The 14,500-nt window shown below is 34.2% G+C and overlaps 1 protein-coding gene across 1 annotated transcript in view; it reads left to right on the forward strand.

Annotated features, from left to right (window-relative positions):
* Positions 1 to 14,500, forward strand: part of EMC2 (ER membrane protein complex subunit 2) — a 53,561-nt gene that overhangs the window by 15,085 nt on the left and 23,976 nt on the right. Inside the window, exons 2-4 of the mRNA XM_008569755.1 lie at positions 6,011 to 6,124; positions 6,673 to 6,737; positions 8,494 to 8,579. Coding sequence (XP_008567977.1) covers positions 6,011 to 6,124; positions 6,673 to 6,737; positions 8,494 to 8,579 — 265 coding nt within the window. The remainder of the gene's footprint in view (positions 1 to 6,010; positions 6,125 to 6,672; positions 6,738 to 8,493; positions 8,580 to 14,500) is intronic.

Consider the following 14,500-nt stretch of genomic DNA (forward strand, 5'->3'; position numbering starts at 1 on the left):
TTTTTTTTTTTTTTTTTTTTTTTTTTTTTTGTCTTTTGTCTTTTTTCCGTGTCCGGCAACGGATCGCAACCCTTGGTGTTGCTCCCGCACCTCGCTCAGCCAGTGAGCGGGAACCGGTCTGTATGTGGGATCCGAACCCTCGGGCGGGAGCGCCGCCGCGCTTCCCAAGCGGCGCACTTATCCAGTGCGCCACCGGGCCGGCCCGAGATTTTCTAATAATATATTTTGACTGTGAATAAGTAGGAGAGGACTGATAGAAAATCTAAAACTGTTGGTGAGATATTTCACAAAAAAAAGGAGATGGGAACCAGTTTTTCTCTTTTGCTTTCTATCTTTAGTTATGGGCAGAGATTCTACTGCTTTTTAAAGGACATTGCAGAAAATTCCCATTCTGAATCAAGTTAAGAATTTATAATAGATTAAATGATTATTCTTGATAATTCAAGTAGCATTAATTTGTTTGGTCTAGCACTTGTTAATTTGGGTGTCAGGATATGGGCAAGGGATGCAATATAGTGGAACAGATCTGTAAAACACTCAACAATTCATATTCTCAAGGCTGTTTTTCCTCTTTTAAAATAATTTGCGAGGGCTGGCCCTGTGGCTCACTCGGGAGAGTGCGGCACTGGGAGCGCTGAGGCCCGGGTTCGGATCCTATATGGGGATGGCCGGTGTGCTCAATGGCTGAGTATGGTGCAGCCCACACCGTGCTGAGGGTTGCGATCCCCTTACCGGTCAAAAAAAAAAAAAAAAATAATAATAATAATTTGCGAGATTGAAAGAGAATGTGGACTTCAGGTAGGGCAAGTGAACTGTGTTATAGGGTGTGAATGAATCTGAGAATCAAAGTTGTCTATCTGAACATATACATTTCTTGTAAAAATTTATTTGCTGAACTTTGGATAAAAATCTGAATTACATATAAAGCCGCTAGGCTTTACACGGTAAGCCCCACAGTTTTATAGATAGTATACTGCTACATTGTTTTAATCCTATTTAGCCAACCTCAGTTTTAAGAGAATATTATTTTTGTCAGATATTTATCACTGAATTTGAATACAATAGCACTATTTTTTCTTCCAATTTTTGTTTTCTATCTAAATGAATAGAATTTTTTTTTCAACATTGGTCTTGTATCAGTGATTAAATGAGTGACAGTGTTATTATTGTTTTAATAGTTAAAACTGTGCAAGGTGTAAAATTTTATGAGTTGATGGGATAAACGTTGGAGTTCTTTGGTTTATTTTGTGTTTTTAAGCTGTCTTAGTCTGAAAAGTACTAATGTTTTTGCAGTGTAACTTTATTTTGGGGGATCTTCATGTCAGGAACCATGTGTTTTCAGCTGGAAATATATCCCCATAGTGGTTTTGGTTAACTTTCAGATTTTTCATAATATTGCACGGTAACAATTTTATGATAGATTTGAGATCATTTCCAGCAAATATAAGCTCTGTATTTTAAAATTGTTTAGTTATTGAACTTCTGTGTCAGAATTTCAAGGATATATATTGTTATTTAACCTAAATATTTTTCAAACCTCCCAGTATTTTATTTTGTAAATGACAGCGGTTTTTTTTTTTTTTTTTTTTTTTACCATCTATACTTTAAAGGATTTTCCCCCCTTGTTTCTTTCCTTTTTTAAAAAGTATCTTTTTATTATAAAATAAAATGGAAACAGAAAACCACACGAAACAAATTTACAGCTTAATTATTTACTACAAAGTGAACATGCTTGAAACTACCACCCACGTCAAGAAATAGACTTTGCCATTCTTCTCAGAAGTCCCATCCAGGTAGGTACCCCACCCCAATCATAACTCCCTCTCTTCCCGCATCAATAAACATTATCCTGCCTTTTCTAATAATCACCTCCTTGCAGTTTTAAAAATAGTTACATTATCTAAGTGTGTATCCTTAGACACTATACTTTATTTTTGCCAATTTTTAAAATGTTTGATACATCTTTTAAGTCTCTTTTGATCTACAGATTCTCATTCCATTCCTTATTTTTTCCTTTATGCTTTATTGTTATGCATTGCTGTGGAAAAGTTCAGTAATCATCTAATTTTCTTTCCCTTGTAAATTAAATTCTCCCTTTTCCTATAATGCTCAAAAGGGTTTTTTCTCCTTATGTTTTGCTAGCTTATGCCTTGGTTTTGGTCTTTCAGGGTTAATATTCTTAGGCACATGGAATGTTCTTTTAATATGTAGATTTATATCTTTCCCTAATCAGTGAAGTTTTTTTGAATTATAGTTTTTAGTATTTATTCTGTGTCTTTGCTTGCATTTTCTTCTTCAGAGACTCCTTTTAACTGTATAGTGGATATTCTTTGCCTATCTTCAATATTTATCATATTTTTTCAAATCCTTATTTATCTTTTCATTTCTTCTACATTAAAAATTTTTTTCACACTGTTTATTTGTGCTTATGTTCCTTCTAGATTAGTTTTAATTTCTGAAATTGTTTTTCCTTTATTTCCAGTTCTGTCATGAGTTTTTCCAGCTCATTTCTGAGTTCTTCTAGTTCAGATTCATGTTGTTATTTTAAGTCCTGTATAATTTTTTTAAATGTCTTTTAGCTCGTCTTGAAATAGTGTGTTACAGTTTTGATCTGTTTTATGGGCTTCTACATGCTCTCAGTGTATATAGCAATAAATTCTGTTTTTTATCCTATTTTTTCTTTTGATAACATGACCTTGATACTTTTTTGTTGCTCATTTTCATGTGAAATTAGTTTTTCTGAAATTTTAAAATTAGATGTGGCGTTCAGTAAAGTTTTTAACTTTAGAGAGCTCCCTCTTTTGTTGTTTTTATATAGCATTCTTGCTTCCTGATATTTCTTGGCTATATTATACTCCTTCCTGTTGTCTTCAGGCTTGTAAATTTTAATTTCACTCTCCTCAGTTTGGAGTCTTGTCCTAAAATGAGCCTTGGCTGGTCAACTTTGAGACTTCAGAGACTCAGCTGCTTCAGCTCATTTAGTCCTTCTTACCACTGGCTGCTTGTACTTACCTGGAATTCTAGGGAGCAGAGCCCCTCCTTGTTTCAGATGCTCTTAACATACTGGCTCATGGTGCTTTTCAATAAATACTTATTGGCTCTTTGGGTTTCTCTTGTTGCGGATTCATCAGATACCACTTGTTGCTTCCTTTAGCTTTCTTCTGAGTAGATGGTGGTATCATGTAGGTCCTGTAGCTGTAGATTATGCTATTGTAGCTGTTACCATCCTTCCAGAGTCTCTCCCGTCTGTTTTTTTAAAAAATAAAATAGCTCATACATATTTTTTTTTACCTAACTATCTCTTTCATTCTCAATATCTATTCCTATTGCTTGATTCATGTATTTCACTTAGACTGTTTCATCAGTATGGGGAGAAGTAATGTTTACGGAATCCCCATTGTGTGCTAGACATTCTGCTGAGAACTTTATATCTATTTTAGTTAATTATTTCTAACTACGCATCCCTGAGCATTAGATATCCCCATTCATAGGTGTGGAAAATTAAGCACCGATTTGGTAAGTTGTTTGAGGTTATGTAAAAGATAGAGTTAGATTCAAACCAATTCTATAAGATTCGTGTTCTTTCCACTAGTTCTTTTCTTTTAACTTCTTACTCCTTTCCAACTTGTCTTCTGGGGTTTTGCTTTTTTGCTTTTTGTGGGTTTTTTTGGTGGTGGTTGTTTGTTTTGCACCAGAATGATTTTTCTAGCATACTATCTGATGATGTTGCTGTTTTTTTTTTTGTTTCTTTAATGTTTTTTAGTTTTCTCCTTTACCTTTAAAAACAAACTTCAAGTTTTTTAGTATTAAAAAAAACTTCTAAGAAACTCACTCTTCTTACTTCCTACCCACTCAATTCTTTATTCCCACTGTGTTTCTTTATTCTGAACTACCAGGAATTCCTTCTATGTGGAATAACTTAACTTTTTTGTTTGTGTGCTGAACTCATCTTGAAGGAGTTAGACTTAGTTCAAGGTTACTTTCTGTGCAAAGTGAGAGGTAAGTTGATTTCTAGGTTTCAGTAAAACGAAACCTATGTTAATTTGTAATGATTTCCTAGGACCATTTTTTAAATTAAATTTAATTAGGCTCCATTTTCATTCTATGACTTTTGTTATCTTTTGTAGACTTCACATTGTAGGGACTCAGATAGTGCTTATAAAAGTAGTGAAAATCCTATGTGCTTCTCTTATATTTATTCCCTAGGGGTCTAGTATATTGTTCACTTAACTCATCTGTTTAACTAACATTTAATTCAGCTGTTTAAATCTAGTCAACACTTGGGGCCGGCCCGGTGGCGCACTGCTACAGTGCGCCGCTTGGGAAGTGCGGCGGCACTCCCGCCGAGGGTTCGGATCCCACATACAGACCGGCCGCTCACTGGCTGAGCGAGGTGCGGGAGCAACACCGAGGGTTGCGATCCCGTTGCCGGTCCCGGTCCGGTACGGGCGCGACACTGAGGGTTGCGATCCGTTGCCGGTCACGAAAAAAGACAAAAAGGAAAAAAAAAAAATCTAGTCAACACTTATGTCTATACCAGGAAGAAGATGCTACTTTTAGACGAATATGTATACAAGATTTTCAGACAGATAAGAGTAAGAAAGCATGTATACGACTGGTGAATTGTATAGTTTATTCTACCTTTACCTGTCTTAGTCATTATAGGCTGTTGTAACAAATACACCATAGATTGGGTGTCTTAAACAACAAATATTGATTCCACACAGTTCTGGAGGCTAGGAAATCCTAGAACCAGGTGCTGGCAGATCTGGTGTCTGGTGAAGGTAACTCTTCCAGGTTGCCCACAGCTACTACTTCTCACATGGTGGAGAGCAGAGATAAAAAGCAAGCTCTCTTGTGTTTTTTTATAAGAGCACCAATTCTATTTATGAGGATTCCATTCTCATGACCTAATTATCTCTCAAAGGCCCCACTTCCTAATACCATCACATTGGGGGTTAGGATTTCAAAATGAATTTGGGGTGGGAGCACAAACAAGTCTGTAATACTATGTGAAAAGGGACTGGATTAGATATTTTTCACCCAGTTATTATTTCTGTTATTGTCAATGCTGTTCTTTAAAACTTCTAGAATCTGGGGCCGGCCCGTGGCTCACTCGGGAGAGTGCGGTGCTGATAACACCAAGGCCACGGGTTCGGATCCCATATAGGGGATGGCGGGTTGGCTCACTGGGTGAGCGTGGTGCTGACAACACCAAGTCAAGGGTTAAGATCCCCTTACCGGTCATCTTTTTAAAAAAAAATAAATAAAAATAAATAAAAATAAAAATAAAACTTCTAGAATTTCCTCTTGTAATATGTAAACTTGTTCTCTTCACTTTTATTTTTTATCAGTGCTTTTAACTCTTTTTTACATTATTCATATTATTCTTTATTTTAATATAATCAAAAGTTTTCCTTTGTTCTAATTATTCTTGCTGTTTATTTCCTTGCATAGTGGTGTATCTTTATTCATTATATATGCCTTTGTAGTAATGTTGTTATTAAGGAAGTTTTGTGATGAATATTTTTTGGTGCTGATGGCCTAATATGATACTCTGATTATGAAAATATATTTTTGGGTCAATGAGTGAACTTCTGGAGCACATTAAATATGTTGAGATTTCTATATGTAACTTTATGCATTTTTCTGGGAAAATAATTCCTAGCTTTTATCAAACTCTAAAAGTAGTCTATGACGCCCCCCCCCCCCCCCAAAAGTAGCTTAAAGGTAGAGGATCTTTGTGGCAGACCCATGCCATTCATTACTTTTAAAGATAGTTGTAATATTGGTTATAATGCTGTTTTGGTCTTCTAAATAATCTGTTGCTTTTGTTTATGTTCTATACTTTATCAACTTTGAGATACCAAAGACTCCTACATTAGTATGTGTTTATTTTCTTAAATATTGATTTCATCATGTCATTTTAAAAAAATCTATCAGATATATGTATGTGTGTGCATATATGTATATACACATACGTATATAAAATAATATACTTTCTTTTTAGAAATGAGAGATAAAATGAGAAAATGGAGAGAAGAAAACTCACGAAATAGTGAGCAAATTGTGGAAGTTGGAGAAGAACTAATTAATGAATATGCTTCTAAACTTGGAGACGATAGTAAGTTCTTCCATTAATTTATTACATTCAGGTGCTCAGCACATGTCTCATTTATGGTTCTACATAATTTTTTTTTTTAAGCTGTTTTTTATGTTTTTTCTACTGGTCACATCAGTTTCATCTGTGACTTTTTGTCTCAAGAAGTTTGATACTTTATTTTGAGAAGAATTTTTAATTGCTGGTAGTAGTGAAGCTATCAAATAAGCATTTTTGTTTTAAAGATCACTGGGCAGCCAAATGTCTGGCCAAAATGTATATCATAAAGAAATTCTGGTCTGGCCAAAATATATTTCATAAGGAATCTTTTAGTACAGTAAAGATATTAAATAATTGAAGAGTTTTACCTTATAACATATTAAAATATTTTCCAAAGAAAGCGTATAAAGGATGCTTTCTTTCCTTAATTCCAGAAATAATACATTAAATCAATTTTCAGTTATAAGTAATGTTCTTTAAAATATCAAACTAGAAGAGTTCATTACTCTTAATTTCCATGGGGGGGGATTTTTATATCAAATTCAGTTTTTTTTCCCTCTTTATATATCTAGTTTGGATCATATATGAACAGGTGATGATTGCGGCCCTAGACTATGGTCGGGATGACTTGGCATTGGTAGGTATTTAAACTAATTATATTTTATCTTATATTTCATTTGCACCATGAATTATATATAAGTAGTTAAGAGAGTGTATGACTTGTATTAAATGCTTTCTATAGCTGGTTTTGAATGCTACTCTTAATGTTAAGTGTAACTACATACTTTGGGTATTCCAGTTTTACTGAAGAGGATATCCACTTAATAGGTGAATTATGCTATATTATAGAGTTTAAATAAGAAACATATAGTTTAAAAGAAGTTTGTCTTTTGAGTTGTTGAATGACTTTCATTGTATATAGTGTTAAATACTGTTATGCAATATTATAAATGTATATTTGAAATTGTTGGAAAATCATAACATGTACAAAACATGACTTAAAATACTAATACTGATTTAAAAATAAACAATAGCTATGTTTTTGGACTCTCATGTACTTGGCACTATGCTAAATGCTTTACATCATGCTTTTATTTAGTCTTCATAATTATTTCTTAATTTGAAAGAAATACACAAAAACTAAATATAGAACTGCCAGGAAAACATACATGTTTGACTTAGCATTGTCCTTTTCAAGGCAATTACCTTGGATTGGCTATATCCATAATTTCAGTGGAGCTGCCAGTGGTAAAAACATTCCACAAAAGCTTTTTGGATTATCATCAGAACCTCTGAGACATAATCTTTTGTGTATATCCACAGAGGTGGCAGTTTTATATCTTAAGAGAAATTTTGAATTTTTTTCTGAAATAGCCCTACGCCATTTGATAAAGTAGGAGGCCAAGTTAGATAATATTGATAGATAAAGGTGGAGATCAAATTGGACTTTTTTTTTTGTAGCATAGTGTTTTTTTTAAATGGTTCAGAATTTTTACATAGCTTGCTTGACCAAGTAATATGAATTTTGCATGATGTCAAAGAAATAAATGAACAATCTTCACTTTTGATGATCTTGAGTATTTTTCTTAGTGTGGCATTTTTTCAGCCACAGACTTTGAAGCTATTATTTCTAGGTCATATTAAAATTTATTTTATTTCTGGTTAATAGTTTCATTACTAGTTTAAGTCATTTTTTTTTGGCTGCTCATGCTTTAGGACACTTGAATAGACTATTTATATAATCTTTGACATTTTTAGTACTTCCCAAAATCTCTTATAATCCCTCATATGTTGCTGAGAACATAGGTACACAATAAATATTTGATTATTTATTTAGTTGAGTTAATGAGTGAATTATGGATGCCTGTCCAAAGGAACTTGATACTCTTTTGAGTTTGTGTCTATATTTCCTGACCACAAATCAGGATATATGGACTGAAAGGATGATTGATTAATATATGATTTCAACAGAGCAAATTAAACAGTTTTAATATTACTTGCTTGAAATTTAGGATGACTGTCAAGACATTAATTCTTACAAGGAGAATGTTTATGCTCTTACAAGGAAGAAAAGGCCAGGAAACTTGTTGGCATTTAACTAGGGGCCTGACACATTATGGAAGCAGTTTTTATAAGGAGGAGTAATATGATTATAGTATTTGAAGGGTTTTAGTGGATCTCCTGATCCCAGTTAAGAGCACGATTGTTGCTTTTACTGTAATTTCATAGTTCTTCCATCACACCATTATTTGTTAACTGATAATATCACTTTATTTTATAGATGGCACTAATTAAATTATTCAAGAAGATAAATTGAAGACTGTTTAGGCCATATAGCTCATTTAGTATATTTAATGTAATTACTGCTCTTCAAGTCTTTTTTATCTTTCCAGTTTTGTCTTCAGGAGTTGAGAAGACAATTCCCTGGCAGTCACAGAGTCAAGCGATTAACAGGCATGAGATTTGAAGCCATGGAAAGGTAATCAAATCTTGTGAACAGTGTCATGAAGTCTGTGTTTAGTTCCTTCTACACACATGACACATCATCAATTATGCAAGGTCTTTTGCTGCTGAGATCTAGAATAGTGTCACTATGCTTCTTAGTATATATCCTCCCAGTTACTTCCAGTAAATAGGATTTGACAGAAGAGTATAATGTGTTTACCATCTCTGGCCTAGTGAAATGGGATCATATTTTGGAGTGAGAACTAGCTTCAAATCCTGGTTCTAGCATTTACTAGCTTTTTTTTTTTAAAAGATGACTGGTAAGGGGATCTCAACCCTTGGCTTGGTGTTGTCAGCACCACGCTCAGCCAGTGAGCAAACCGGCCATCCCTATATAGGATTGGTAAGGGGATCTCAACCCTTGGCTTGGTGTTGTCAGCACCACGCTCAGCCAGTGAGCAAACCGGCCATCCCTATATAGGATTGGTAAGGGGATCTCAACCCTTGGCTTGGTGTTGTCAGCACCACGCTCAGCCAGTGAGCAAACCGGCCATCCCTATATAGGATCCGAACCCGTGGCCTTGGTGTTATCAGCACCGCACTCTACCGAGTGAGCCACGGGCCGGCCTTAGCATTTACTAGCTTTTGACCTGACAAATTATTTAACTTTTTTAAAAGCCTTCTTAACTTTATTCTTCTATAAAATATAAGGATATTGCCAATCTCTCAGGATTGTTTTGCATATATATGTGTGTATATGAATGTGTATGTATATGTATATATTCAAAACAAAGCAAATGGAAGCCATCTTAATCATAAAGCCCCAGGAGTTTTCAACTGGACCCCTTTTCAAGTTTACTATTAACCCAGAAATTGAAAAGAGAGAAAAGATGGTCTGCTCTAATTGAAGCATGGGTAAGGACCTACTTGGCCTGTTCCTCATTCTTCCATGATAACTTCTGAAGCACATCTGTGGGGAGTTCAGGAGTTCATTATGGCTGGCTAGAATGTAAGGTTTTTTAGAGTTTTGGGTTAGGGTTGAAGTTGGAGATACAGGCAGATACCAGATTGTGGAGGACTTTGTATGCCCTGCTAAGGAGTTTCAACTGTAGGTATGGGGAAACCATTATGGGAATTTAAGAAAGAGAGTAATACTTGGATTTGTCTGTAAGATCGGTCTAATATGTGTGTGGAGTCAGTAGTCTCAAAAAGAAAACGGTGTTTGAATTATTGTGCTAGCCCATGAAAGAGGAAATGGTGTCTTAAACTGTGGCACAGAGTGAGGAGAAATTAGGATGGATGTGAGAAATTAAGAGAGGTAAAAAATGGGTCACTGATTGCATTTTAGGGCTGAGAGAAGAAGATGACTTTTGGGTTTCTGTCTTGAATGCATAAGTGTCTTCAGCCAAACAGGGAAGAATATAGAATGAGGAAGGGAGGAGGTTTGGGTGGAAGAAATGTTGAGTTTGCTGTATTGTCATGTAATATCTGGCTGGAAAAAATAAGTAGGAAGTTGAATATATATTCTGAGGAGGGTGTGAATTGGGAACAAAATAAAGAATAGAATCTACCCATCAAAGGAAAGGTGATGGAAAAAAGCGATGGAAAGGTCACTCATCCCAAATGGTGAGAATGTCATTCAGTACAACCTATCTATCAAGAGTCTCGAAGATATTGTTGCTGTTTGGCATTTCTAATAATCTGAGGCTTTTCTAATAATTAATCAGAAATATCATAGAAAGAAATGTGGACACAAAGATATGTTCTGCAGTGTTAGATGCAACAGCAAAAATGGAAATAGTTCTTCTAGCCAGGCTTTTCTTGTCTACCTGATTTTCTTCTTATTTGCCTGACCTATTTCCTAATTTCTTTCTTCAGTAGATATCTTTGCAGTGAAATCTGTGCATATCCAGGATGATTTCTTTAGAACAAGTTCCTGGAAACATAGTTACTGGATTGAAGGATTTGCTCACATTTAAGGTTGTTGATACACAATGTTAGATTGCCTACCAGAAGATCCTACCAGTTTATTCTCTCACCAGAAGAATTCCTAATACCTCCTCATACTTAAAACAGTGCATGTGGCTACTTTTTTTTATCTTTATCTCTTTTCATAGGTAAAAAATAATTTTGTTTTATTTTTAATATCTTTCACCATTTTTTCAAATGCTAGTCTTTCATTTCATTTGTAGTTTGCCTGTTCATAACCATTTGCCATTTAAAAAAAATGATTTTATGGAGATTTTGTGTGCAAAAATGCACCCATTTTAAATGCACAGTTCAGTGAATTTTAATAAATGTGTACACACATGTCACTACCACTCCAGTCAAGATACAGAACATTTGTATCACCACAAAAAGTTCCTCTGTATACCTTTGCAGTCAATGCCTCACACCTGAGGCAACCACTGCTTTGGTTTCTATCATTATAGATAAGTTTTGCCTATTTCAAAATTATATATAAGTGAAAGTATTTTGCTGAGCATAATGTTTTTGAGATTTGTGCCTGTTGTGTGTATGACTCATTTGTTCCTTTTTATGCTAAGTAGTAATCCATTGTATGAATATTCCACAATCTATTTTGATTTATTCTTTTATTGATGGGCATTTGCTTTATTTCTAGTTTGGGGCTATTATGAATAAAGCTACTATACACTTCATGTACAAATTCTTTTGTGGATATAATGTTTTCACTTCTTGTCTCAATCTTTTTGGGCTGCTATGACAGAAATACTTTAAACTTAATTTATGAACGATGGAAATTTATTGCTCACAGTTCTAAAGGCTAGGAAGTCCAAGATCAAGTCGCCCATGTATTCAGTGTCTGGTGAGGGCTTACTGTTTGCTTCCAAGATGGTGCCTTTTTTGCTGCATCCTCACATTGAGGAAGTATGGGAAGCCTTTCTCAAGCTTCTTTTACAAGGGCACTAATCTCATTCATGAGGGCAGAGACTTCATGACTGAATCACCTTTTAAAAGCCCCACTTCTTAGTACTACCACACTAGGGATTAGATTCATCATGAATGTTTGAGGAACACAAACATTAATACTGTAGCGCTTCTTTTGGGTAAGTACTTAGAAATAGAATTGCTGGGTCATGTGACAAATATAAGTTTTACTTTTATAAGAAACTGCCAAACTGGTTCCCAAATTAGTTGTGCCATTTTACCTGCTCATCAGCATCATGTGTGGGTGCTTATTGCTCCACATTTATCTCAATATTTAGTATTGTCAGGTTTTTTATTTTACTCTTCTGGTAGGTATAGTAGTGGCATTACATTGTCATTTTAATTTGCACTTCCCTAATGACTAATGATTTGGAAAATCTTTTCATGTGTTTATTGGCGTTTGTCATTTTGTGAAATATTTACTTAGATTTTTTGCCTGTTTCTTAATAGGTTAGTTTTGTTTTTCTTTTTTATTCTTGTTTACTTTTTTTTTAAAGACATTTGTTTTTATTTCTTTTATGTAAATACCTAGGCTTGGAATTTCTGGTTTATAGGGTTGATGTATGTTTAGTTGTATAAGAAACTGCCAAGCAATTGTCTAGTAATTTCAGAGTCTTTATACTCACTAGCAAGTACGGTGAATTCTGTTTGCTCTACATCTTCCTCATCATTATGTGGTATTAATCTTTTTTGATTCTGAGCATTAAAGTGTGCATGAAATACTATCTCTTTATGACTGACTGACTTTTCATTTCTTGATGACTGATGAAGTTGAACACCTTTTCATGGCTGATTGGATATTCAAATAGCATCTTTTTGAGTTATCTTTTTTAATCTTTGCCTGTTTTTAACACTGGGTTGTTTCTACCTTTTGATTGATAATTTGTAGGAGTTCTTAGTATATTCTGGATAAAAGAACTTTGTCAGGTATATGTGCTGTAAATATATACCCCTCTTTGGCTCGAGTATTTATTTCCATATGGTGCTTTTGTAAGCACAGAAGTAATTTTGATGAAGTTCATTTTGTCAGCTTTTCTTTTATGGTTAGTGATTTTTGTGTACTGTTTAAGAATTCTTTTCCTTTTTCAACATGTCAGGGATATTTTGTATTTTTTTCTAGAAGCTAGGGCCATTTGAAGTTAATTATTATTATTATTATGTTTGATTTATAAGAGTGCTTTGAGAATATTTTTCTCTTTGCCATCTACTTTTTAAATTTTGTTTTCAGTACTTCTAGATGATCAATTGTGCTGTTTGGTTCAACTATTCCTTATTGATTTTCTGTTATGTCTGTCAGTTGCTTGATAAAGGAGTATTGAAGTCTCCAACTCTAATAGTGGATTCACTGATTTCTCCTTGCAGTTCTATTAGTTTTTGCCTCACATATTTTGATACTTTGTTATTAGGCACATACACATTAAGGATGGTTATGTTTTCTTAGGAATGACTCCTTTATAGTGTCTAGTGCCCCTCTTTATCTTTGAACATTTTTCTTGCTCTCATGTCTGGTTTGTTTGAAATTAGTATAGCTACTCCAGATTTCTTTTAATTAGTGTTATTATAGCCTATTTTTCTCCATCCCTTTTCTTTTAACCCATGTCTTTATATTTAGAGTGGGTTTTGTACAGACAGCATTTAGTTGGGTCATGGTTTTAAATCCACTCTGATATTCTGTATCTTTTAATTGGCATATTTAAATCATTCACATTTAAAGTGATTATTGCTATAGTTGGTTTAATATCTACCATATTTGTAACTGTTTTTTATTTATTGCTTCCTTGTTTGCTTGCTTCCTTCCTTCACTCCTCCCTCCCTCCTTTAAGTATTTTACTCCACTCTCTTTTTGCTTACAAGGTTTCTGAAGAGAAATTTGATGTAATTCTTATTTTGGCACCTGTATAAGTAAGATTTTTTTTTTTTCAAGAGTTTCTCTTTGTGTTTGATTTTCTACAGTTTGAATATGGTTTGTGTAAGTGTGGATTTTTTGGTATTTATTCCACTTGATTTTCCTTGAGGTTCCTGGATCTATAGTTTTGTGTCTTACAAGTTTGGAAATTTCTCAGCCATTATTACTTAAAACATTTCTTATGTTCCTTTTTCTCTTGCTTTTTTCTTTCCAGTATTTCCATTACACATATGTTATGCCTTTTGTAATTGTTGACATTTTTGTATATTCTGTTCCATTGTTTTATTCTCTTTTCTCTTTGCATTTTAGTTTTGGAAATTTTTATTATTTCTTCCAGCTCACTGATTCTTTCTTCGGTCATATACAGTCTACTGTTAAGCCCATAAACACATTCTTCATTTATTTTACAGTGTTTTTTATTTCTGGCATTTTCTTTTGATTCTTTCTTAGAGTTTTCATCTCTCTTTACATTATCCATCTGTTTTTGCATCTTGTCCACTTTTTCCATTAGAGCCCGTAATGTATATGCAGTCGTTTAAACTCCCAAATTGTTGATGCCAACATTTCTGCTGTATCTAAGTCTGGTACTGATGCTTGCTCTGTCTCTTTAACCTGTGTTGCTCATTTTTAACTTTGTATGTCGGCCAAACTGAATCAGTGTTTTTTTTTTGGCACTGGCCATTATGGGGATCAGTATATTTTTGCAGTAAGTTTTTCTGTAAGCACTTTATACATGATTTGTTTTCCTTAAAAAATAAGACAGTAATAAACTTTTACTGTCAAATGAAGATGGGAAGAATTTAAAGCCCTGCCAGTTTAATCTTTCCCTGTATTTGCTATTTATCATTATTATTATTTTTTCCTTTAAATTTTTATTTTGTCAATATACAATGTGGTTGATTATTATGGCCCATTACCGAAACCTCCCTCCCTCCACCCTCTCTTCCCTCCCACCCAACAATGTCCTTTCCGTTTGCTTGTTGTAACAACTTCAAAAAATTGTAGTTGTTATATCTTCTTCCCCCTACCCCCGGTTTTTTTGTGTGTGTGTGAGTGAATTTATTTATTTATTTTTAGCTCCCACCAATAAGTGAGAACAT

The sequence above is a fragment of the Galeopterus variegatus genome, unplaced genomic scaffold (assembly GCF_000696425.1).
Source record: "Galeopterus variegatus unplaced genomic scaffold, G_variegatus-3.0.2 Scaffold28, whole genome shotgun sequence".
Classification (NCBI taxonomy): domain Eukaryota; kingdom Metazoa; phylum Chordata; class Mammalia; order Dermoptera; family Cynocephalidae; genus Galeopterus; species Galeopterus variegatus.